Below are 22836 nucleotides of genomic sequence, written 5' to 3'. Positions count from 1 at the left end.
TTTCTCTACTCCTGCCTTTGATGTGTTTAGTCTTTCTTACTCTCAATGAGTACTGGTGCTATGACAGTAAATCATCACGACATAATATCACTCTTTATTGTGCTGTGTAAAGAGTTCTCTCTCTCTAACGCTCATCATCTCCCTCTGATGTTCAGGTCCAGGAACTGCAGAGTCCCCCTAGAGCCAGTCAGGTGGTGAGGGACTGTGTTAAGGCCTGCCTCAACTCCACCTACGACTACATCTTCAACAACTGCCAGGAGCTGTACAGCCGCCAGTACCAGCTGCTGGACACAGTGAGTCACACAGTCGATCTCAGTTCTACTCACTGCCATTTACACACATTTACACTAACAGAATTAATGCAGGTTATTCATATTCTACCCAGAGTGGTTGAAAATGCACTTTGGTGATGACATTTCACTTCATTATGTTAGAAAATACATTTTACCAAGGCAAGTATAATTTTTCATGTTCTGAATCATTCAGTGGGGTCTTTCTCTACCATACCATTAACATGATATCAGAAAGTCAGATGTCATAACCTAATACGTCCCATAATAAGCACCAAGCTCAGTTGAGAGTGGTGCAGCTTTATCGCCGACACTTTTGAGGAATTTACTTTTTGTCTTCCAAGTTGTTACTGAGTGTCGCAAATATCAAAATTAGCATGACATTGAGCTGAATTAAATGCAAAAGGCTTTGAAAATAAATAAAAAGCTTGTAGTACATTTCACAGAAATCCGCTTGTTTTTGTGAAGTCTTTTGGGAAAAGAACAGGAACTTCGCATGAATATGAACAGCGTATATTAAAATACTATGTCATGTCTCAAAATCAGTATTTATCTTACCTCTATTGTTTTATGTCCTCCGGATTCGAGAAGAAAGATGGCGAGTTCAACAGTGTCAGTTAATCTTAAATCTTGCACAGTATCCCCCCTAGCTGACGTGATGCTGTTTTCCTGATTTATGACCACTTTTTTTCCTGTGGTCTCCATTCATTTTGTCACCCTAATTTTAACCATCCTACAAGGGTAAAAACGCCATTTACGTTTGAACGGATTATGATAGAGACATAAGGTTTGGATCATTGGTTTTCTTAAAGGAGTATCTATACAATTAACATGTCATTTTGCCCGTTGGTCAAAATGTGTTTTTGATTCAACACCCTTTTCATATGAATATGTCAAGGGATATCACTTTAATCCAGCAGTGTTACATTCAGTGTTTTGTCTGACTGGGAGTGTGGTTTTGTTCTGGTCCAGCATAAAGAGGATCTTCCCCTGGAGGAGCAGGGCCCCAGCATCAAGAACCTGGACTTCTGGCCCAAACTGATCACCCTTATAGTCTCCATCATAGAGGAGGACAGGAACTCCTACACACCCGTGCTCAACCAGTTAGTATCCACACACACTAATTTATGTACTCCTGTAAAATTTCCAGTATGTAATGATACTCTCTACCATCTCTCCTCCAGATTCCCTCAGGAGCTGAATGTGGGGAAGGTGTGTGCTGAGGTCATGTGGGCGCTGTTCTCCCAGGACATGAAGTATGCCATGGAGGGTGAGTCACCACGGATGACCGATCAGGAGCCGAGCAGACACGTGTCCAATCTGCGTCAATTTGGGGTCAAGCTCCTCAACCACTAATACCATATTCCCAGTCTTAATGGCCCACCTGGCCTTTTGTCTGAGTGTGTTTGTGTGCATCGTGGCTATATGGCGAAAGAATGAGCCCCAGAGTATACAGTTGAAGTCGGAAGTTTACATACACTTAGGTTGGAGTCAGTAACTTGTTTTTCAACCACTCCTCATTCTTGTTAACAAACTATAGTTTTGGCAAGTCGGTTAGGACATCTACTTTGTGCATGACACAAGTAATTTTTCCAACAATTGTTTACAGACAGATTATTTCACTTATAATTCACTGTATCACAATTCCAGTGGGTCAGAAGTTTATATACACTAAGTTGACTGTGCCTTTAAACAGCTTGGAAAATTCCAGAAAATTATGTTATGACTTTAGAAGCTTCTGATAGGCTAATTGACATCAGTTGGGTCAATTGGAGGTGTACCTGTAGATGTATTTCAAGGCCTACCTTCAAACTCTGTGCCTCTTTGCTTGACATCATGGGAAAATCAAAAGAAATCAGCCAAGACATCAGAAAAAAATGGTATACCTCCACAAGTCTGGTTCATCCTTGGGAGCAATTTCCAAAAGCGGAAGGTACCACATTCATCTGTACAAACAATAGTACGCAAGTATGAACACCATGGGACTACGCAGCCATCATACTGCTCAGGAAGGAGACGCGTTCTGTCTCCTAGAGATGAATGTACTTTGGTGCGAAAAGTGAAAATCAATCCCAGAACAACAGCAAAGGACCTTGTGAAGATGCTGGCGGAAACAGGTACAAAAGTATCTATATCCACAGTAAAACGAGTCCTTTATCGACAGGCCGCTCAGCAAGGAAGAAGTCACTGCTCCAAAACCGCCATAAAAATCCAGACTACGGTTTGCAACTGCACATGGGGACAAAGCTCGCACTTTTTGGAGAAATGTCCTCTGGTCTGATGAAACAAAAATGGAACTGTTTGGCAGGGGGAGGCTTGCAAGCCGAAGAACACCATCCCAACCGTGAAGCACGGGGGTGGCAGCATCATGTTGTGGGGGTGCTTTGCTGCAGCTGGGACTGGTGCACTTCACAAAATAGATGGCATCACGAGGAAGGAAAATGATGAGGATATATTGAAGCAACATCTCAAGACATCAGTCAGGAAGTTAAAGCTTGGTCACAAATGTATCTTCCAAATGGACAATGACCACAAACATACTTCCAAAGTTGTGGCAGAATGGCTTAAGGACAACAAAGTCAAGGTATTGGAGTGGCCATCACAAAGCCCTGACCTCAATCCTATAGATAATTTGTGGGCAGAACTGAAAAAGCGTGTGCGAGCAAGGAGGCATACAAACCTGACTCAGTTACACCATTTCTGTCAGGAGGAATGGGCCAAAATTCACCCAACTTATTGTGGGAAGCTTGTGGAAGGCTACCCGAAGTGTTTGACCCAAGTTAAACAATTTAAAGGCAATGCTACTAAATACTAATTGAGTGTATGTAAACGTCTGACCCACTGGGAATGTGATGAAAGACATAAAAGCTGAACTAATTCATTCTCTCTACTATTATTCTGACATTTCACATTCTTAAAATAAAGTGGTGATCCTAACTGATCTAAGACAGAGCATTTTTACTAGGATTAAATGTCAGGAATTGTGAAAAACTGAGTTTAAATGTATTTGGCTAAGGTGTATGTAAACTTCCGACTTCAACTGTACCTGTGGAGTGTACTAAGTAACAGTAGAAGGAAAAGGAAATCTCCCCAGTCTGTCTTCTCCACCCCCTGTCTGTGGCTCCGTCTCTGTCTCAGCATTGTGTGTGTCTTCTACCATGTCTTTCTTTCAGTAATGGATAACGTTGATCATTACCAGTGGCTTCAGGGTAAGACTGCATACTGTACTGTAAATGATAAGAGACCCTCTTCTTATGCTATTCTACAAGATGTGCCAGTATTCTGTTAGCCGTTAGATATTTCAGCAATATCGTCCGAGGGGGTGTGGTATGCTATATGGCCAATATACCACAGCTAAGGGCTGTTCTTAGGTACTGTTCTGGACACAGCCCTTAGCTGTGGTATATTGGCCATATACAACAAACCCCCTAGGTGCCTTATTGCTATTATAAACTGGTGACCAACTTAATTAGAGCAGTAAAAAAAAACGTGTTGTCATACCCCTGGTGTACGGTCTGATATACTACGGCTGTCAGCCGATCAGCTATCAGGGCTGGAACCACCCAGTTTATAAAATGTATTTTAGTGTTGAATATCATTTTATTTCTACCAGAGCACTACTGTGTGAATCTGGCCAAAAGTTGACAGAATTTACGATGGCAAGCCATTTGCATTCATCAGTTGTTTATGGCTCGTCTCCATTCCATCCTCCTCTCCACTTCTATCTTGATCTATTTCTTTCTATTGTGTTGCCTTGTTCTTGTCTTTCATTTCGTTCCTTCGGTCCGTGCTCATTTCTCTGTGTTCTAGCCCCATCTGAATTCCACCTTCGTGGGCAGACATTTTATGCTGGTAAGAGCATCAACTCCACCCCATCACTCCTCTTGTCTTGTTCTCCTCCCAGAACCCCCAACATATAAACATTTTTAGATCTGTGTTTCCAGTGAAAACTGTCATTCCCAACAGAGATGCAAAGGTAACCCTATAGGGAAGGCTGTTTCTCTGTGGTCGGACAGTTTCTGACGATGTTTTACTTATTCCGACGATGTTTTACTTATTCCGTCTCTGATTTCATTTCTGAGGATAGAGAATGATGTGCAAGGCGGAGGGCTGAGTGGGATTACTAGGGAGGGAGAGGAATGGGGAGCAAGCTACACTGAAGCTGAGTATGGAGAGAGGGATGATGTGGGATGGCGAGAGAGAGGGGTATTCCAGGGGAGGATGGAGGAGTTCTGGGGATGTGAGATGCAGAGCGAGAGGGCGACAGACGCAGGGAGTATATGTGCTGGGTGTGAAAGCTGCTCATGTCTCCCAGGACCCTATCTATTACCTCCTCTCCCCGGAGGTGGATTGTACATCTCTCTAACTTTCCTCTGTCCTCATGAAACTCCTTTTCACACTCTCCCAATGATAGATGTCTCTCACAGGAGAGTTGAATGGTTGTGTGTGTGTGTGTTAATCACCGTGCCCAGTGGCACAAGGGGACTGGAGCCGCCCACCACACACTCAGCCTGCAGTAAACCCACTTCAAAGCCCAGTTGAGAGAGGAGAGCCCTCATGTCACCTGGCTGTGGCTGTACAGCCCGCTGGGGATGGCTGGCTGCTCTTCACTCCTCTACCTCCAAGCTTACTGAATCCTACCTGTTCTGTGCCCTAAATATCCATACTACTCTTACAGTAATATTATGACTCAGACACTCATACATAGGTGCATATTTATGCACACTTGTACACAATTACACACACACACGCACAAAAAGAAACACACCCTCAGAGAGACACGCACTCACTCTCTGGTGTGTTTGTCTCCACAGAGCATGAAAAGCACCGGTTGTGTAAGAGTGCCGACTACATGAACCTGCACTTCAAGGTCAAGTGGCTGTACAATGAGTATGTGAAGGACCTGCCAAACTTCAAAGGGGTTGTACCCGACTACCCATCGTGAGTTAACCCTGACTTGTCTAAACTTAAGAAATGTGTATAAAAATAGGTTCTCTCTATTTTACCCCTTATGCCAATCTTTCCCATGTGCAGGTGGTTCTTACAGTTTGTGCTGCAGTGGTTGGATGAGAATGAAAGCGTTTCCATGGAGTTCATGCATGGAGCTCTGGAGAGAGACAAGAAAGATGGAGTGAGTAACGGGAAAATAACCTCTCTTTGTCAGGTCTTCACTATAAACTATATAGTTACAATTGTCTCCGTCTCCTTCTCCCACCAGTTCCAGCAGACATCTGAGCATGCTCTCTTCTCTTGCTCGGTGGTGGACGTCTTCACCCAGCTCAACCAGAGCTTTGAGATCATCAAGAAACTGGACTGTCCTGACCCAAAGGTCATGGCCCACTACAGCCGACGATTCGCCAAGGTAACCTTACCCTCCTTGTCCTAGCTACCTGTCTGACCTGTAGACAAATGCCTGTTGGGATAGATTGCTCTCTCATATCTCCACCATCTGTGAGATTCATTTTAGGGAACCTCTCCCTGAGTCATGCTTGATTTCTACTTTTGGCTTGAAATGTTTTTCAAACAATAGCTAGGTTTCCATCCAATTGGCAACTTATTTTAATGTGAATATACAAAAATCGTCATTAAAAAAATATATGCACATTTTCCCACCAGAGATGTGTTTCCATTAAATGGACTTGTTGCGGATAAAGGCTGTGCGTGGTGACGTAGTGCACATAAAAATAACGTGTGGTTACATTTCCATGTACCAAAATAAAAAATTACAGGTTAAATGGGCTTCCACCGCATTTTCAACTCTAATTTTATTTATTTATTTATGTAACCTTTATTTAACCAAGAAGGGCTCATTGAGATTTTAAATCTCTTTTTCAAGAGCATTCTGGCCAAGATAGGCAGCACCAAGTCATTACAAAAATTACAGACAGACAACATGAAAAACTACAAGTAATCTAGTAAAAACCATTGAATTCACAAGAGTATAACAAAATCATAAACAGCAAATTAAAAACATTGACAGGTCAGGGAATCAGCCTCAAAATCCTTCATCAGTGATTTAAAAACACCAATCGGGACAAGTTCTTCCAGTTTAAAAGTATTTTGTAAGGCGTTCCAAGACGATGGCGCAGAGTACATAAAAGCCCTTTTACCAAATTCAGTTCAGACATTTGGAACAGTTAGCAGGATAAAGTCCAGCGAATGAAGAGAGTACCCACCACATTTCTGAACAATAAAAATGCCCAAATAAAAAGGTAGTAAACCCAAAATGTCTTTGTAAATAAAATACAAAGTGTATACAAAGTGCAGTGGTGCGTAAGGGTTTTGCAGTTTAAAATAAATCTCAAAGTGCCATGGTAAAGAGTGTCAATTGATCTCAAACACTGAGCGGAAGCATATTCATATATAAAATATCCCCGTAGTCTAGTAAAGGCATAAATGTAGCTGATACTAGCCTCCTTCTGGCTTCAAAAGAAAGCCTTAGGCCTTATTCCTCAAATAAAATCCCAATTTCAGCTTAAATGTTTTTGTAAATTGTTGATTATGCAATTTAAAAGAGGCCGTCATCAATTAGAATTCCAAGATATTTATATGAGGTTACAACCTCAATCTCCTTGCCCTGACGGGTAGTAATAGGTGAAAGGTTCAGGGGTCTATTTCTTGCTTTAGAAAACACCATTAGTTTAGTTTTGTCAGTATTGAGGATAAGCTTTAATTGACACAAGATATGTTGAACAGTATAAAAAGCAGTTTGTAAGTTCTGGAAAGCTTTTGTAAGAGATGAGGCACAACAGTAAATAACAGTATCGTCAGCATAAAAATGAAGTTGTGTGCATTTTGGACATTTTTGTCTAAATCATTTATATAAATAGTGAATAAGAGAGGACCAAGTACAGAGCCTTGGGGCACACCATTAAGGACAGACAATTTTAACAGACATAAGCCCATTCAAATTGAGTGAACTGAGTTCTATCAGACAGATGGTTAGCAAACCATGCAACTGCATGCTCCGAAAGACCTACACTCAACAATCTCTGCCTTAGTATAGCATGATCAACTTTATCAAAAGCCAAAGAGAGATCAATAAAAAGTGAGACACAGTGCTGTTTTTTGTCAAGGGCTTCAGTGATATCATTTAAAACCTTTATGGCTGCTGTAATTGTGCTATGCTTCTTCCTGAAGCCCGATTGGTACATTGATAAAATAGAGTTAGTAAATAAAAACTCTTAGCTGTTCACTTACAAGAGTTTCAAGTTTTTTCACCAGGGGTGACAGCTTTGAGATTGGCCTATAATTATTTAAAAGAGTTGGATCTCCCCCTTTTAAAAATGCTGATTTCCAGATCTTTGGAATTTCATTACATTCCAGGGTTAGATTGAACAGATATGTAAGTGGTTCAGCTATGAAATCAGCTGCCAGATTTAAAAAGCAGGGATCCAAAAGATCAGGACCTGCAGGCTTTCTTTGATCTAAGGATTTCAGGGCTTTATGCACCTCCTCCACTGAGAATGGAAAAAAGCTAAAAGTTTGACCAGCTCTCACTGGTTCATCCACACAGAGTTGTACAGAGACAGAGGACACTGGTTCATCCACACAGGGTTGTACAGAGACAGAGGACACTGGTTCATCCACACAGAGTTGTACAGAGACAGAGGACACTGGTTCATCCACACAGGGTTGTACAGAGACCGAGGACACTGGTTCATCCACACAGAGTTGTACAGAGACAGAGGACACTGGTTCATCCACACAGGGTTGTACAGAGACCGAGGACACTGGTTCATCCACACAGAGTTGTACAGAGACAGAGGACACTGGTTCATCCACACAGGGTTGTACAGAGACAGAGGACACTGGTTCATCCACACAGGGTTGTACAGAGACCGAGGACACTGGTTCATCCACACAGAGTTGTACAGAGACAGAGGACACTGGTTCATCCACACAGGGTTGTACAGAGACCGAGGACACTGGTTCATCCACACAGAGTTGTACAGAGACAGAGGACACTGGTTCATCCACACAGGGTTGTACAGAGACCGAGGACACTGGTTCATCCACACAGAGTTGTACAGAGACAGAGGACACTGGTTCATCCACACAGGGTTGTACAGAGACCGAGGACACTGGTTCATCCACACAGGGTTGTACAGAGACCGAGGACACTGGTTCATCCACACAGAGTTGTACAGAGACAGAGGACACTGGTTCATCCACACAGGGATGTACAGAGAAAGAGGATACTGAATCAAACAGCCTACCAGATGATACAAAGTGCTCATTGAAACAATTCATCATTTCAGTTTTGTCATATATAGCAACAGAGTCCTTCAAAACACATGACGGTAATTCATTAACATTACTGTTACCAGACATAGACTTAATAGCATTCCAAAACTTTCTAGGGTCATTCAGGTTATCAGTGGTAACAGACATAAAATATTCAGACTTGGCCTTCCTGAGAAGAAAATAACACTTGTTTCTTAACTGCCTAAAAATAAGCCAATCAGCATCAGAACAAGATTTTCTTGCTTTAGCCCAGGCTAGATTACTGTCATAATCTAATGGTTTTGTTCATAAAACATGTGTTTTTGAATATGATGAGATCTCTGACCAGAAAGCTACCATTCACCAGCTCTGCAAGAGTTATGTCAAAATATGTTTTTTTAAAGTTTTTTAAATTTAAATTATTGTATTTTTTTTTTCTCCCCAATTTCCATCTTGTCTCACCGCTGCAACTCCCCAACGGACTAGGGAGTGGTTAAGGTCGAGTCATGCGTTCTCCAAAACATGACCCGCCGAACCACGCTTAACACCCGCCCACTTAACCCGGAAGCCAGCTGCACCAATGTGTCAGAGGAAACACCATTCAACTGACGACCGAAGTCAGCCTGCAGGCGCCCAGCCCGCAACAAGGAGTCGCTAATACGCCATGAGCCAATTAAAGCCCTCTCCGCCAAACCATCCCCTAACCCGGATGACGCTGGGACAATTGTGTGCCTCCCTATGGGACTCCCGGTCACGGCTGGTTGTGACATAGCCTGGGATCAAACCTGGGTCTGTAGTGACACCTCAAGCACTGCGATGCAGTACCTTAGACCGCTGCGCCACTCGGGAGGCCCAACCCTGTGAAGTTTATCAGAATTTATTTAGTCTGTAGCCTAATAAATTGTATGCCTTCCCGAGTTGTAGTGTGAGGACCACACAACATATCATTGCGTGACTCCACATTTACCCCGCCATTTCTCTCCAATTAATTTTACTGACACACAAAGATCCCACCTTGTCTAGTGTATTTTGTTTTCTCGACATTTGAAAAGTTTACTGACAAATGAGCTTTTCCATCAGGCCTGTCGCAACATTTTTTTATCCGACATGTACTTTACTCGCATGAAATGGTTGGATGGAAACCTGGTTACTGGGAGAAAGGTTTGGCATTTGCTCAAACCTTTTGAAATAGCCCCAAATCTCATTAAAGTGATTAATGATCATGACCGCCCATTGCATTTTCTTCGGAAAGCAGCCAACTCTGCCCTTTAGAGAAATCCTTACCATTGCTTTTCTTATTTTAGAGTACTATACCCTTATTACAGATATTAGCCCCAGAAAATCTTATTTCTATAAAAGCAGCCCGAGCATTGTCTGGGGACTTTAACATTTGTGTAAAGGAATTGGATATGATATGTTCTCATTAAATAGAAATGTCTAATGCGACAATCGTTCTTTCTAGCTGGGCTTGGGCTGGCACAGTCTATAGAGAGACTGAGGTTTTTCATCACAGAGAATATATTCAGGGAATGCATTCCTACTTTCAGAGGACTCTTTCCAGCAGTAGTGCAGAAAAATTACCCGACAGTAACCTCACAAACCCTCACTCTAACTTTACCTAAAAAACAGACTAGCCTCTAGCCAGTGTTAAAGGCCACTTCCCATTAACAGAAAAGGATGACAGTCATTTAGTGGTTGGAATGAGATAATATATTTCCAATTACACTGTAATGACCTGTTTTCCTCCCCAGACTATTGCCAAAGTTCTTCTGCAGTACAGTGCCATTCTGACCAAGAGCTTCCCCTCCTACTCTGACAAAGAGAAGATCGTAAGTCTTCATATTCTGCCTTACACAACATACAGTGCATTCGGAAAGTATTCAGACCCCTTGACTTTTTCCGTATTTTGTTACGTTAGACTTATTCTAAAATGTATTTAATTGTTTTTTTCTCCCCCTACATACAATAGCCCACAACGACAGAGGAAAAACAGGCTTTTAGACATTTTTGCAAATTTTGGAGTAAGGCTGTAACGTAATTTTTTTTTGAAAAAGTCAAGGGGTCTGAATACTTTCCGAATGCACTGTATCCTTAGTGTTTTCAAAGGGAGTTTCAACCTTTAAATGGTCTCTGTTTCTATTGCTCGCTCTCTTCCCCTTTGTAGCCCTGTGTACTGATGAATAACGTGCAGCAGTTGCGTATCCAGCTGGAGAAGATGTTTGAGTCCATGGGTGCCAAACAGGTAAGCAGCAACTCTATGTACGGGAAAAGATGATAACAAATAGCTTTTTTTCACAGATGGGTAAGATGGAATCGGGGTGGAAAATGTTCATACTCACTGTGCTCCGGACCACCAGGAACCTCCTGGAGAAGACGACAGGCGCATTGTGTCTCTGGGCTCATGCAGCCGGTTGAGCAGCCGTTGGTGTTAGCAGGTTTTGATTTAAAGGAGTGAATGATGTGCTCCTCTGGCATGACACCTAGAGAAATGAAGAACCTCAACTTTTTGCTCTATGTGAACATGTGGTTCAAATTGCTTTTGTGTGTGACTGTTCTTCATAGACAAGATTATGAACGTGTTGTTTGTGTCTTTCCGTACCAGATTGCAAAAGCGGAAGCAATGGTAGGGAGATGGTTCACTTGACTTAGAGTTGAGAAGTGGATGTGTGCTACTGTAGTATCCTGCCATGTGGAATAAAGCATTAGATCAATAGCAGCTATCAGCCAGTGCTTACTGTGTAGACTACTAGACTGTTACATTAACATATGCCCTTGGTGATTCTATTATGTCCCTAGATCAATTTCCTAGACTTCATAAAGCTATGTGCGGTCTATAGGTTTTCATTACCGTCCCTACAGTATGTTTAGCATCCCTACTTAAGAGCACAATGTAGTATCTATATGTTAAGTATGTTTAGGACATGCTTTATTCTGAATGATTGTTCCATTCTTACTGCGTAGTAAGTCAGTTATTATGTGGTTTGGATGTTGAGTAAAACAGTTTGTAGTTTGGTCTAGTAATCCCTTCGTTTTGGTTTACGCACCCATGGCTGAATTGTAGCACTAGACTTTGACAAATTGACTTTAAATGGGTGTTTCCTTCGCTGCTTAAGATTGACGAGCAGGTGGATGATGATGAGGAAGAGGACGAGAAGGTGGGTGTTCGTTCACTTTTGGTTGGAGGCTGTTTGATAGTTGCCAAAGTGTTGTTGAAGATCCTGTTGCATATTAAGTATTGTCTAACTCACCTTCCCCCTGACTAGCAGGTCATAACTTCACCCTCTATAGAGCCTTTATGAACCCCCATAGTGAAACCATAGACAGTCAACTACTGGAGCTAGATTTCTCACATGATAGTTCCCTGTGGCCAATTAGATGAGTCTTTAGTCTTTTGAGGGTATGGAAGTGTAATGGTAAGAACTTCTGCACCCAGAGGATCAGTTTCAGATTATTGGGGCTGTGAAAGTGTGAAATGCCTGGAATAAGCTTGTATCCACAATGGTTTGTTTCTTCACTGCTGATGAATGGCATATGGCTTGTGGTTGGGTTTTTCTAAGGTAAGACAATCAGTGTTCATCTAATGAATGTAGAGAGTGGAACTTTAATCTGAGCTGTGTTTTCAAAGAAGCACAACCCTGGGGTTGTGTGAAGCCGTGATGTTGTCGTCAAAGCTCTGCGTCGTGCTGTGAGGAGATGAACTTGAAAGGTGGACTGTTCTGGGCTCCTGTAAAGGAGGGAGGGAGATGTGGGAGGGAAGGAGTGATTAGGAATTGAGTTGTCCCAGATGAAGCTCAGTAGGAATAGTTCACAGGAACTTCACAGTACATGCTGACTCACGCTTTTCTGCCTGTCAACACCAATTAGACACTTAAAAAACAAGACACACTGTTCAAGTTTCATTGTCAACAAGCACCAATTTAAAAAAATAAATAATAATAATTATGTTTTGTTTATTTTGACAGTCAGAAATACTCAAATAAACTACAGTATCTTCAAAATTGTACAATATAATGGAATGGTCGTAAACCGTTGACTGATAATGAACATTCTGCTGTTACCACATGTCTTTTTATCTGTTTCCTGGAAATCCTTCACACAGGTCTTCATTATAAGCACTCTGACCTTCAAACTGTGGTGCTGACTTTGTGCAGTTAGCAGGAATAAAAGAAACTTGGGCATTTTCCCCCTCTTTTTCCCCCCTAGGGCAACATGGGCAAAATGATAGAATGGCGGCAGGTGGGTGTAACACGAGGACATTATGTATGTGCATGTATGGACATTCTGTACATGGATATATATATATATCAAATCTATTGTTTTTGAACCTCAAATAGAAAACTGACGATCCCTTTTCCGTACAGTGCATTCGGAAAGTATTCAGACCCCTTGACTTTTTCCACATTTTGTTACGCTACAGCCTTAATCTAAAATTTATTAAATTGTATTTTTTTCCCTCATCAGTCTACACACAGTACCTTATGACAAAGCAAAATGTTTTTTTTTACATTTTTGCAAATGTATTAAATAGAAAACGGATCATATTTACATAAGTATTCAGGCCCTTTTCTCAGTACTTTGTTGAAGCACTTTTGGCAGCGATTACAGCACTGAGTCTTCTTGGGTATGACTCTACAAGCTTGGCACACCTGTATTTGGGGGGTTTCTCCCATTCTTCTCTGCAGATCCTCTCAAGCTCTGTAAGGTTGGATGGGGAGCGCCACTGCACAGCTATTTTCAGGTCTCTCCAGAGATGTTTGATCGGGTTCAATATCGGGCTCCGGCTGGGCCACTCAAGGACATTCAGAGACTTGTCCCGGCTGTGTGCTTAGGGTTGTTGTCATGTTGGAAGGTGAACATTTGACCCAGTCTGAGGTCCTGAGTGCTCTGGAGCAGGTTTTCATCAAGGATCTCTCTGTTCATCTTTCTCTCAATCCTGACTAGTTTCCCAGTCCCTGCTACTGAAAAACATTGCCACAGCATGATGCTGCCACCATCATGCTTCACCGTAGGGATAGTGTCAGTTTTCCTCCAGACGTGACACTTGGCATTAAGGCCAATGAGTTCAATCTTGGTTTCATCAGACCAGAGAATCTTGTTTCTCATGGTCGGAGTCTTTAGGTGCCTTTTGGCAAACTCCAAGCGGGCTGTCATGTGCCTTTTACTGAGGAGCGGCTTCCTTCTGGCCACTCTACCATACAGGCCTGATTGGTGGAGTGCTGCAGAGATGGTTGTCCTCCTGGAAGGTTCTCCCATCTCCACAGAGGAACTCTGGAGCTGTCAGTGACCATTGGGTTTTTGGTCACCTCCCTGACGAAGGCCCTTCTCCCCCGATTGCTCATTTGGGCTGGGCAGCCAGCTATAGGAAGAGTCTTGGTGGTTCCAAACTACTTCCATTTAAGAATGATGGATGCCACTGTTTTCTTGGGGATCTTCAATGCTGGTACCCTTCCCCAGATCTCTGCCTCGACACAATCCTGTCTCGGAACTCTATGGACAATTTCTTCGACCTCATGGCTTGGTTTTTGCTTTGACATGCACTGTCAACTGAGGGACCTTATATAGACAGAATTTACCACAGGTGGACGCCAATCAAGTTGTAGAAACATCTCAAGAATGATCAATTGAAACAGGATGCACCTGAGCTCATAGCAAAGGGTCTAAATACTTATGTAAATAAGGTATTTCTGTTTTTTATTTTTACATTTGCACAAATTTCTAAACCTGTTTTCGCTTTGTCATTATGGGGTATTGAGTGTAGATTGTTGAGGAAATTATTCATTTAAACAATTTTAGAATAAGGTTGTAACATAACAAAATGTGGAAAAAGGGAAGGCGTCTGAATACTTTCTGAATGCACTGTAAATACAGAACATGATACTGTACTGTCTGATACTGCTGTCATTGTTGACATGGTCGGCTGATGTAACTTGTAAACCGACTCAGTGTATCAATCAGTTCTGAGGGTTTATCAACCGTTCTGCCTCCGGCTGGAGGTTCACAATATGTTTTGTGTTCTGTCTCACTCCAACCCTCCAGGAAAGTGTGGAGGAGGAGGTGGTTGAGGAGGAGCAGGTTGAGGTTTGTTGGTGTAGTAGAGGTTGTGTCAGTGACACACTGTCACTGATATCGTCATGGTTACATATCGTCATTCCCACTCACTGCCCCTCTCTCCACTCACGTAGTGGTGGTCACACTCGTATTCGCCACGTCATTGTGCCTTCTCATGGTGGGAATGGACACCACCATCGTTACCGGGGTAACTTTGATCTTGTTGGGTTTTTCACTGGTCATCTGTTTGGTGCAACACTCTTCCCCTATATGACTACGGTACTGTTGTCCCTTACCTGTTCTCTAAATCCAAGTGCAGCTGTCTTGCGCTCCATTACACAGACATCTCCTTCCCACAACGTCATTTACTTTCAGACTACTATGCAGTTTAATGATTTAGTTATTTTCCCTTTTCTTTTGTTTTCAATAGACTGACAAAGAGAAGGTGGGTTCATTACAAACAAGTGTTGCATACATACAGTATGTAGTCCTACAGTATGTATGCAAAGGTTTACTGTACATCTTTTTCCAATTTTGTCTTTTGGTTAAGTCTATTATCCTAAATCTTCTCCTGCTGTTAGTACTAGTTGGGTCTGTTGCTGGTCCGTACTTTCGTTATTGCAACAAAAGACACATTTGATTTTTTTTTTTTTTTTTTTTTTTTTACTTCTCTCAAAGATGGATGCACCCCCAGAGGAAAAGGTGGGTTAGAGTTTGCCTTTCTCCCTGGGTTGTATAGTTGAGCGGTAGCTATGCTGCTCACAAAAATGTCACTGGTTCATTGGTCAACACATTTCCCAATTGGTACAATATTATTTTGTAGCACCATCAGATATTTGCCATGTATTTCTAGTTTTTACCTCATACTAGCTCTTGATAAAAGACAGCAATAAATACGGTCATCTCCTTTTTTCCCCCTCCCACTCTCTGATAGCCTGAAAAGAAAGACGAGGAGAAGGTGAGTGTAGTAAGGATGTGACATCATCAGTGCCCATCTCCACTAACACTGTATCACTCTCACTAACTGTCACTTACTCAGCAGTATACACACGTACAGGAGGCTCATGAAAAACATACTCAATCTCTCCCTATAGCCCCTGTAAGCCTTCCTCGTATCCACTGGTGCAGAACTCCTTCAGTAGTCTCCCCTACAGCTGTCCTATATTCTTGTCTGGAATCTAGACATGTAGTCTAGTCCCTGGCAGTCCATGTATCAGCTGGCCTATTGAAGCATTAGCTTAATGGGCCACATCATGTTGTCATCTGTCTGGCTGTGGTTGCTTTAGGCCTCTGAGATGGTTTCTGTCAGACTGATGCTGTGGTTGTAGATACGGGACACATTGTGACCCCTGGTGGTCCTCCAATAGGATATACTTCTGAGTCAATGAATCTGCTGTCATATTAAACCGCCATTTTCTTTCATCTGCTTTCTTTGAAGGTGGTGATTATTACCGACAAAAAGGTGGGTTAGTCTACAGGAGTGTTGGCTCTAATAACAATGACTAACTAACTGGAAGAGAAGTAGCAGTGACATTGCAAGTATAGGGAATCTCGCTACTTCAGTCAAACATTTTTCACAGTTTCTCTGAAAACAATGTTTGAGTGACCATTGCCTTTTCTTGCCATGCTTGTTCATCTACTGGCAAAAAGCAAAATAACAAATTTTCTCCATTGCTGCTGGATTATTGTGTGTGCTCTACTTTGGCTTGCAATTCACATACTTTACAGTATGTGTATTATCTGGCATCAAAGGGAATTATGTTGCTGTTTTCCCCCATATCTATGGTTTTTGAGAATCATGCTTAACTGTTTTACCAAAAAAATTCTGTACTCAGACTTATTACACTGTCTCTGTGTGCTTCTCTGCGTCTGTCTGACTATCTGTGTGTTTGCCTGTTTGTATGCAGCTGGACACAGAAGCCAGTGACCTCCTGAATGAGCTTCAGGTCAAGCTGAACAATGTGCTGGATGAGCTGAGTACCACGTTTGGAAACAGGTACACACAGTCCCAGGACTCCAACATGTACACTCTCCCCATACTATGTCACTCATAATGTTTCTACTGTGGACTCATGCACACAGCTTCAGTCTGTAGTATATGGAGTCCATTTTGTCTCTGAACCCTAACCCATGTGGCTCCTTTCTCCTGTAGTTTCCAGGTCCATATTGATGACTGTATGAGACAGATGGCCTGTCTGCTGTACCAGATCAAGGGCCCAGTCAACACCAACAGCCACAACATGGTGGAGGCCGACTCGGACAACATGCTACGGCCACTTATGGACTTCCTGGATTCAAAGTGAGTGGATCCCTCCTGCTTCTCTATTGGCTGCTGATTTGGTGGTGTCCATTTTGGTGCATTCCCTCTGAAGTCAAAGTTTTTTTTTGTCAGTATGTTGCGTGATTGTGTATTTGTTGATTTGCTGTATGTGTTGTCTCATTTAACGTCCGTGTGTGTCTATGCAGGTTAACGCTGTTTGCCACAGCATGTGAGAAGACCGTTCTAAAGCGGGTTCTGAAAGAGCTGTGGAGGATTGTGATGAGCAGCCTGGAGAAAACCATCGTCCTGCCCCAAGGCAACGACACATTCGTAAGGCCTAACACCCTCCTAACATTTACCCTCAAACCTGGCCCGTTTCCTCACGACTCTCTACTCCAAACACACCGTCACCTAATGTTATGTGTATTCCTCTCCTCAGGGGGCTCAGATCCTGTCTGCAGCCAAGGAACTGGGGCAGCTCTCCAAGCTCAAGGATCACATGGCAGGAGAGGCCAAAAGCCTGACACCTAAACAGTGTGCTGTCATGGATATAGCACTGGACACAATCAAAGTTTGTGTTTCAGTTTATAGGCAAACATACACCTGTGGTAAAGTTACTACTTAGATGATGAGGGGACTGTGTTTCTGATCCTTTAATTACAGGCCTCATTCATTGTATAGTAGGGAATCAAACCTTCATCTCGCTCTCTCGCACTCTTCTGCAGCAATACTTCCATGCAGGAGGGAACGGTCTGAAGAAGGCGTTCCTGGAGAAGAGTCCTGAGTTGACCTCACTACGCCACGCTCTGTCCCTCTACACACAGACCACAGACACGCTCATCAAGACCTTCGTCACAACACAACACACACAAGGTGAGGCGGCGTGCATGCGCACACACAATAGCATCAGTCTGCTTCCTATTGTGTCTAACTAAATACATTAGTCATAAAATAAGACCTTTGCTTCTCCCCTGCTTTGCCACCATTGGTCACCAGAGAGGCTCCCTCTTGAGCACTGTTCTATTTAGTATTGGGCTTGAAGTTGATCTATCAGCTAAATACTGTGTGTGCCTCTGTTACATACCTAGAAACTAACTTTCACTGGCTCTGTGACTGTTCTGTGTGTGCTGTGATTTGTCTAACTCTAAAATGACTCACTGCTGCCATTTGACACTTTCTTTGCTTATTTGTCTTCTCTCTTGTGATCTTTTCTGCTGCCTCCTCACCAGTGCACAATGGGAAGGGTATTAGGTTAACTCCCAACGAAAAAATACAACCCTCCAGGGGTAGGTGGTGCTGTTAATGGATATCATGTGCTAACAACCCCGGTCTCCTTTACTCTGTGCACATAAACCCCCTCCCACCTGCCCCTGTGGGTGAGTTTGCCCCAAACACCAACCTTGACTGCTCCTCCTCCTGGTTGTATGACCCTACCCATACCCTCTCCTCCTCCTCCCTAAAGGATACTACTGGTATCTATAATCACACTTACTACCACTGGAAGATAATGTCTTGTTTCCATCTGTGTGCGCTAGGGTCAGGAGTGGACAAGCCGGTGGGAGAAATATCCGTTCAGATCGACCTATTCACCCACCCTGGTACTGGGGAGCACAAAGTCACTGTCAAAGGTTTGTATATTTGTAGAGTTAAGGAAAAAATGACTCCAATAAACCCTTTTCTCTGTGTCTCCCAACAAACAAACTTATCTCCTTCCTCGTTGTACCAGTGGTGGGAGCCAATGATCTGAAGTGGCAGACGTCTGGGATGTTCCGGCCCTTTGTGGAGATCACCATGATTGGACCACACCTCAGTGACAAGAAGCGCAAGTTCCAATCCAAGTCCAAGAACAACAGCTGGGCGCCCAAGTTCAACGAGACCTTTCACTTGTGAGTGCAGAGCCAAGCAATAGTACAGTAGCATGCTGCCTACAATGATCCATATGTAGTCCCTTGAAATAGCCATTGCTCATTGTAAAAAATAAAAAAGTGTAAGAAATGATCTCTCTCCCTCCCCTCTTCCATGTCTCCTCAGTATCCTAGGTAATGAGGATGGCTTTGAGTGCTATGAGCTGCAGATGTGTGTGAAGGACTACTGTTTTGGCCGTGCCGATCGGGTGGTGGGCATGGCTGTGATGCAGCTGCGGGATGTGGCAGAGAAGGGCAGTGTGGCGTGCTGGTGCCCCCTGGGTCAGCGTGTCACCATGGACGAGACAGGCCTCACCGCCATGCGCATCCTCTCCCAGCGCTCCAACGACGAGGTGGCCAAGGAGTTCGTCAAGCTCAAGTCTGAGATACGCTCTGAGGAGGAGGGCAGATGAGGTCTCCCTGAAGGAGGGGAGGGGTGTGAAGGGCCTCTAGTGAAGTGGGAAGTAATAGGAGCACTTTGACTACTTTGGACTAATAATGTCCCCTGGCTGCTACTGGCTGTTTGATGGACACTGGTTCACCATCACATTGTCACTCACTGTGTTTCTCAGACTCCCCTTTTGTGTCCCTCACTCACTATCTCCTACACATACGTAGTTAGTTTCTCTCTCTCTCAATGGTTATTAGACACAATCTCACACGATATTGTACTTACTGTGGGTCGGCCAGTCTGGCACTATGGACATGCCATGGGCGCTATATGCCAATCAATTCCTGCCAGCCTGTATGTACTTCAGTACAGGGTCTTCCCCTCACCCCACAATCCCCCCTAGTGTTCATGTGCAATACCCCCCAACTGTGGCCATATGTTTGATGCCTTACACTTTAGAAGCTGTGAATGTGTGAAGTTCAGACACAAAACTGTAACTGTAGTAGAAAGCGGTTTATCTTCCTCAATCTCTCTTTAGTGTTCTTCAGGATCCATGTTCACATCATTGATGCCACTATTAGGGTCCAAACGCAGGATGTCATTGTTGGTGTTTTGGTCGAAGTAGATTCACCTGGTTTCTATCGTTTGGACTTCTACCACATGTCAAGTACCCTACTCCTAATTATAGTGTACAAATCCAATTTTTTCCCTTAGAAAAGTGAAGTGTGTTTTTTTTGTATTGGAATTAGTGCCATGTGGTGGTTCTAAAGTGAGTTTTATGTTTGAGTCTCCCCCCTATTTTTTGACAGGAGGTACTGTAATGGCAACAGCACTCAATGTAAAGGGTTTGTAAAGTTGTGTGCCTTGTCAGGTATTGGGCTCCTATTCATAACCCATTAGTCCCATACAGTGTTAACAATGCACTTTGAATGAGAACTACTGTAATACTTTTTAGTCTAAATTGTCATAAATGTTCTTAACGCAAGGGCTGCCTTCTATCCAGAGAGAAACTTCCTTTTAAGGATAGAGAGTGGTGAGCACTTTTTAATATGGACTATTGCTTCTTACATTAAAAACGGCAATGGTGTATGTGGGGCCCTGTCTTGAACTTAGTAATCACTGCTAAATAACCCTGTTGAATACAACATTTTACAAACATTTGGCTAATGTTGCCAACCCTCAATGACAGCCATTTTATTTATAGTTTTTATGTATTTAATCCATATGTAGATTCTGGTCTACTTTGCAAACAGAGGGCTGCTAGATGGCGTTTGAGTATAGTTTTCAAAGTGGTTTTGAATGGCTTTTTACTGCAGTTTTCTAGCAGGACCCTACAGATACTAACTGAACCTAGAGGGTCTTTTGGGACCAGAGGAGTTTAAACGATTTTCATCTCAGATGAGGGAAAGGCTAGTATGGTTCGTAACAAGGCTAGGAAAAGGCAGTCCAAGCCCTCGGTTTCCAAATATTTTCCAACTATGTTTCCTTGTATCTCTGAGTGGCCTTACATTGGTGATAATAGAAGATTTCTATATACATGTTTTTACCCCCCATTTTCTGTGTATTTCTTTTGTCTCACAACGATGCAGAGGGTTGGTCAATTTGACCTAAATCAACCGTATCAGACTGATATTGTCAATGTGATTTTCCTTATTGCTGTTACTTTATTTTTGTTTTTAATTGTATTGGAGGATTTATATTTTTCGTTTAGATGTAGTAATTTTCTTAGATATACTATTTATATTTTTGTTTTCCGTTTTGATCCCTCTTAAAAAATGTTGGAATGATGTGGAGATGTTCAGTACTGTATCATGAGTTCTATTGGATCTACAGTATACACAGTAAGGGGTAATGCATGCCTGTCATATCCCTGATAGAAATAAGGAGAGAAAAAATTTAACATATCACGCCTAAAAAAAATATTTTGCTATTTGTCAAGTAACACTGCCGTTGTCCATACAATAATAGTCAGTTTGATGTTCACAAAAAGAAGAAAACTGCAACATCACACACTGTTAAAGCTATATATGGGCTTTATATGCAGTATACAGTACCAATGTGAATACATCTTTTTGGCTGTTGATTTAGGGGAAAATGTCTCCTTCTAAGGAGGGCACTGCCACTAACATACATGTTCCTTGTGCCAAGCTGTGCAAGTGTTCACTTTTTATCGTTTTATTACATTTTTTTTATACATTTTTTTTTTATCTTGTGAAGCATTGCACTATAATTAAATCACTACAATAGTTAGTTAGCACGTGTTGTATGTCCAAGTAACTGGACTTTTGTGAAGTTTTATTTGTATTTTGCAACTGGAAAAATCATGGTATTGATCATTAAAATGTGTACATTACAATGTATTAATTTTGTATAAAGTATTTAAGAAATAACTATTGATGTGTCTGGCTAATTATTAGGAGTTCACAGCGAACTCACATAGATTGGTTACTTTGATTTTGAGTTTGGCACACAGAAACTACAGGCCAACTACCAATTGGCCTAAAGGTGGCACTGTTATAAGCAGTCTCACTTAAACCCTCATATCCGGTGGCCCGTTTGACCTAAACACTTGAAACCGTGTATGTAGGTGTCTTTCAAAAAAACAAAATGTAGGCGTCTCCTCATCCTGAACAAATTCTCCTCAAGGACCCATAATGTCCGTCAGGATAGATTTTCCTCCATCTTGGACACTTTATTTTTTTTACTTTTGAAAAACGTATTCTCATGAACCATACACTAACACCAAATAGTAGGCCCATGGTACATCTTAGATTTTCTCAAATGAAGTTAAGGGGTTGGTTAAGAGATGACTGAGTAATTGATAAATCAGGAAATATGATTTTACTTGTCCATTTTTAAATCCACTAGACAATGGCCTATCAACTCAAAACTGTTAAGTGTTAAGTTTGGCATTTATCTTCAAAAATAAGGAACCTTAACAATCAAATTTGACTATGTAAAACTAATGCTTTAAATAATCATAAAAAAGCTGACTCAATTTGGAATGTAGGACCATGGTACTTCTCCAAACTTAGCTTTTCTCAAACTAAGGGATTGGTCAAAAGATGGCTGAGTTATTGAGACATCTGATTTGTGTCCATTTAAACCACTGTAAATCCACTTCCATAGTGGCCTATCAACTTGAAACGTCATCGCTATCATGGACGTCCCTAAAATGAACCACACTGAATTTCTTGTTGATTTCTCAAAAAACATGGAAACTATTAACAACGAATTATTTTCATATTCATATTTATTATTTCATAATGCTCAAAATCATCTTCTCATGAACCATATGCCAGATTCATTCCAGATTTTGTGTGTATAGACTCATTACATCAGTCGCTTAATGGTTTTGAGATTTTCTTTTTCTGTATTCAAATACTGTATGGCCGGACTGTACCTATAGATGCACGTTAGCACTTATGCTAATGTAAAAAATACTTAATCCTCTCATGAACCATAAGTCAGATTGACTCCAGATTTGGTATATAGACTCAATGAATTAGCCTCGAATGAATTTGAGAATAGTCAGCCACACTACACTACTAGATGGCACCATATTTACATTTACATTTAAGTCATTTAGCAGACGCTCTTATCAAACTAGGGCTATAAGAACTGAGCCGATGGACATGGGGCCATGAAATTTGGTATGGCGCACCTTCCTAATATTGAGTTGCACCCCCTTTTGCCCTCAGAACAGCCTCAATTCAT

At 42.1% G+C, this 22836-nt stretch overlaps 1 protein-coding gene across 4 annotated transcripts in view; it reads left to right on the top strand.

Annotated features, from left to right (window-relative positions):
- Window positions 1-21505, top strand: part of unc13bb (unc-13 homolog Bb (C. elegans)) — a 117383-nt gene extending 95878 nt beyond the window's left edge. For 2 of the 4 annotated variants that reach the window (XM_071350471.1, XM_071350468.1), the window contains 17 exons: window positions 156-293; window positions 1263-1393; window positions 1475-1560; window positions 5105-5231; window positions 5325-5421; window positions 5509-5652; window positions 10268-10345; window positions 10681-10758; window positions 16472-16560; window positions 16717-16863; window positions 17031-17154; window positions 17264-17395; window positions 17550-17697; window positions 18054-18110; window positions 18360-18452; window positions 18551-18710; window positions 18856-21505. In XM_071350471.1, coding sequence (XP_071206572.1) covers window positions 156-293; window positions 1263-1393; window positions 1475-1560; window positions 5105-5231; window positions 5325-5421; window positions 5509-5652; window positions 10268-10345; window positions 10681-10758; window positions 16472-16560; window positions 16717-16863; window positions 17031-17154; window positions 17264-17395; window positions 17550-17697; window positions 18054-18110; window positions 18360-18452; window positions 18551-18710; window positions 18856-19141 — 2115 coding nt within the window. In that variant the 3' untranslated portion in view covers window positions 19142-21505. Of the gene's footprint in view, window positions 1-155; window positions 294-1262; window positions 1394-1474; window positions 1561-5104; window positions 5232-5324; window positions 5422-5508; window positions 5653-10267; window positions 10346-10680; window positions 10759-15242; window positions 15267-15498; window positions 15523-16002; window positions 16027-16471; window positions 16561-16716; window positions 16864-17030; window positions 17155-17263; window positions 17396-17549; window positions 17698-18053; window positions 18111-18359; window positions 18453-18550; window positions 18711-18855 lie in introns of all 4 variants that reach the window. The other 2 variants (XM_071350470.1, XM_071350469.1) reach the window with 2 other exon arrangements.
- The last annotated feature ends 1331 nt before the right edge of the window (window positions 21506-22836 follow it).

The sequence above is a fragment of the Salvelinus alpinus genome, chromosome 18 (genome assembly GCF_045679555.1).
Source record: "Salvelinus alpinus chromosome 18, SLU_Salpinus.1, whole genome shotgun sequence".
Classification (NCBI taxonomy): Eukaryota; Metazoa; Chordata; class Actinopteri; order Salmoniformes; family Salmonidae; genus Salvelinus; species Salvelinus alpinus.
This window is presented reverse-complemented; position numbering and strand designations above follow the sequence as displayed.